At 63.9% G+C, this 690-nt stretch overlaps 1 protein-coding gene across 1 annotated transcript in view; it reads right to left on the minus strand.

Moving 5' to 3' along the window:
- Positions 1-278: 278 nt before the first annotated feature.
- PRC1 (protein regulator of cytokinesis 1) overlaps positions 279-690 on the minus strand; it is a gene marked incomplete at both ends in the record, with an annotated part of 4,114 nt that continues 3,702 nt past the window's right edge. The window contains one exon of the mRNA XM_008941522.1: positions 279-389. Coding sequence (XP_008939770.1) covers positions 279-389 — 111 coding nt within the window. The remainder of the gene's footprint in view (positions 390-690) is intronic.

Raw genomic sequence — 690 nt, forward strand, 5'->3', positions numbered from 1 at the left:
GGGGCCCACAGCTCGGCGCTGATCCCGGGAACACCAACACCATGCCCACGTTTGGAAGGTCCCCCAGGCTGCGGGCACGGCAGAGGGACAATGGTTACACCTCCGGTCCAGGGGGAAGCTGAATGCTGCTACTGCCCTCCTCTCCTCCTCCTCCCTCACGTCCCAGAAATATCCCACCAGGATCCCAGCAGCCAAGCACAGCATGACAGCAGCTGGAGCTGTGCTGCCACGTCCCCTCACGATGAGCTCACCCATCTGCTCCCTGGAAGGCTCCCTACCTTCCCTCCAGAAGGAGGCAGCCGTGACGTGGGGGAGTGGAAGAGGGTTCCCCCAAAGGCTGAACGGATGGTGCTGTTGGGGGTGGCGCTGGAGATGGAGGTGCCGTTGAGCTGAGGGGAGAAGCAGAAGCACACCTCACATGGGGAGGAACCTGCAGCTTCGCCATGCCAGGAAAACCAGGGTGGGAGTCCTGGCTGCCCAGAGCACCGTGGTGCCAGGGGCTGGTGTGCCCAGGGAGAACAGAGGTGCCCATGGCCTGGGCCCTTGCCCTGCTCTGTGTCCAGCTCTCAAGCACTCAGCACAGCAGAGACAAGGACCTGCTGGAGCAGGGCCAGAGGAGCCCAAATAATGCTCCGAGCGGGGAACCCCTCTGCTGGGAGCCCAGCAGGAGAGAGTTGGGCTGGGGCAGCC

Source organism: Merops nubicus, unplaced genomic scaffold (genome assembly GCF_000691845.1).
Source record: "Merops nubicus isolate BGI_N331 unplaced genomic scaffold, ASM69184v1 scaffold40915, whole genome shotgun sequence".
NCBI classification, from domain to species: Eukaryota; Metazoa; Chordata; class Aves; order Coraciiformes; family Meropidae; genus Merops; species Merops nubicus.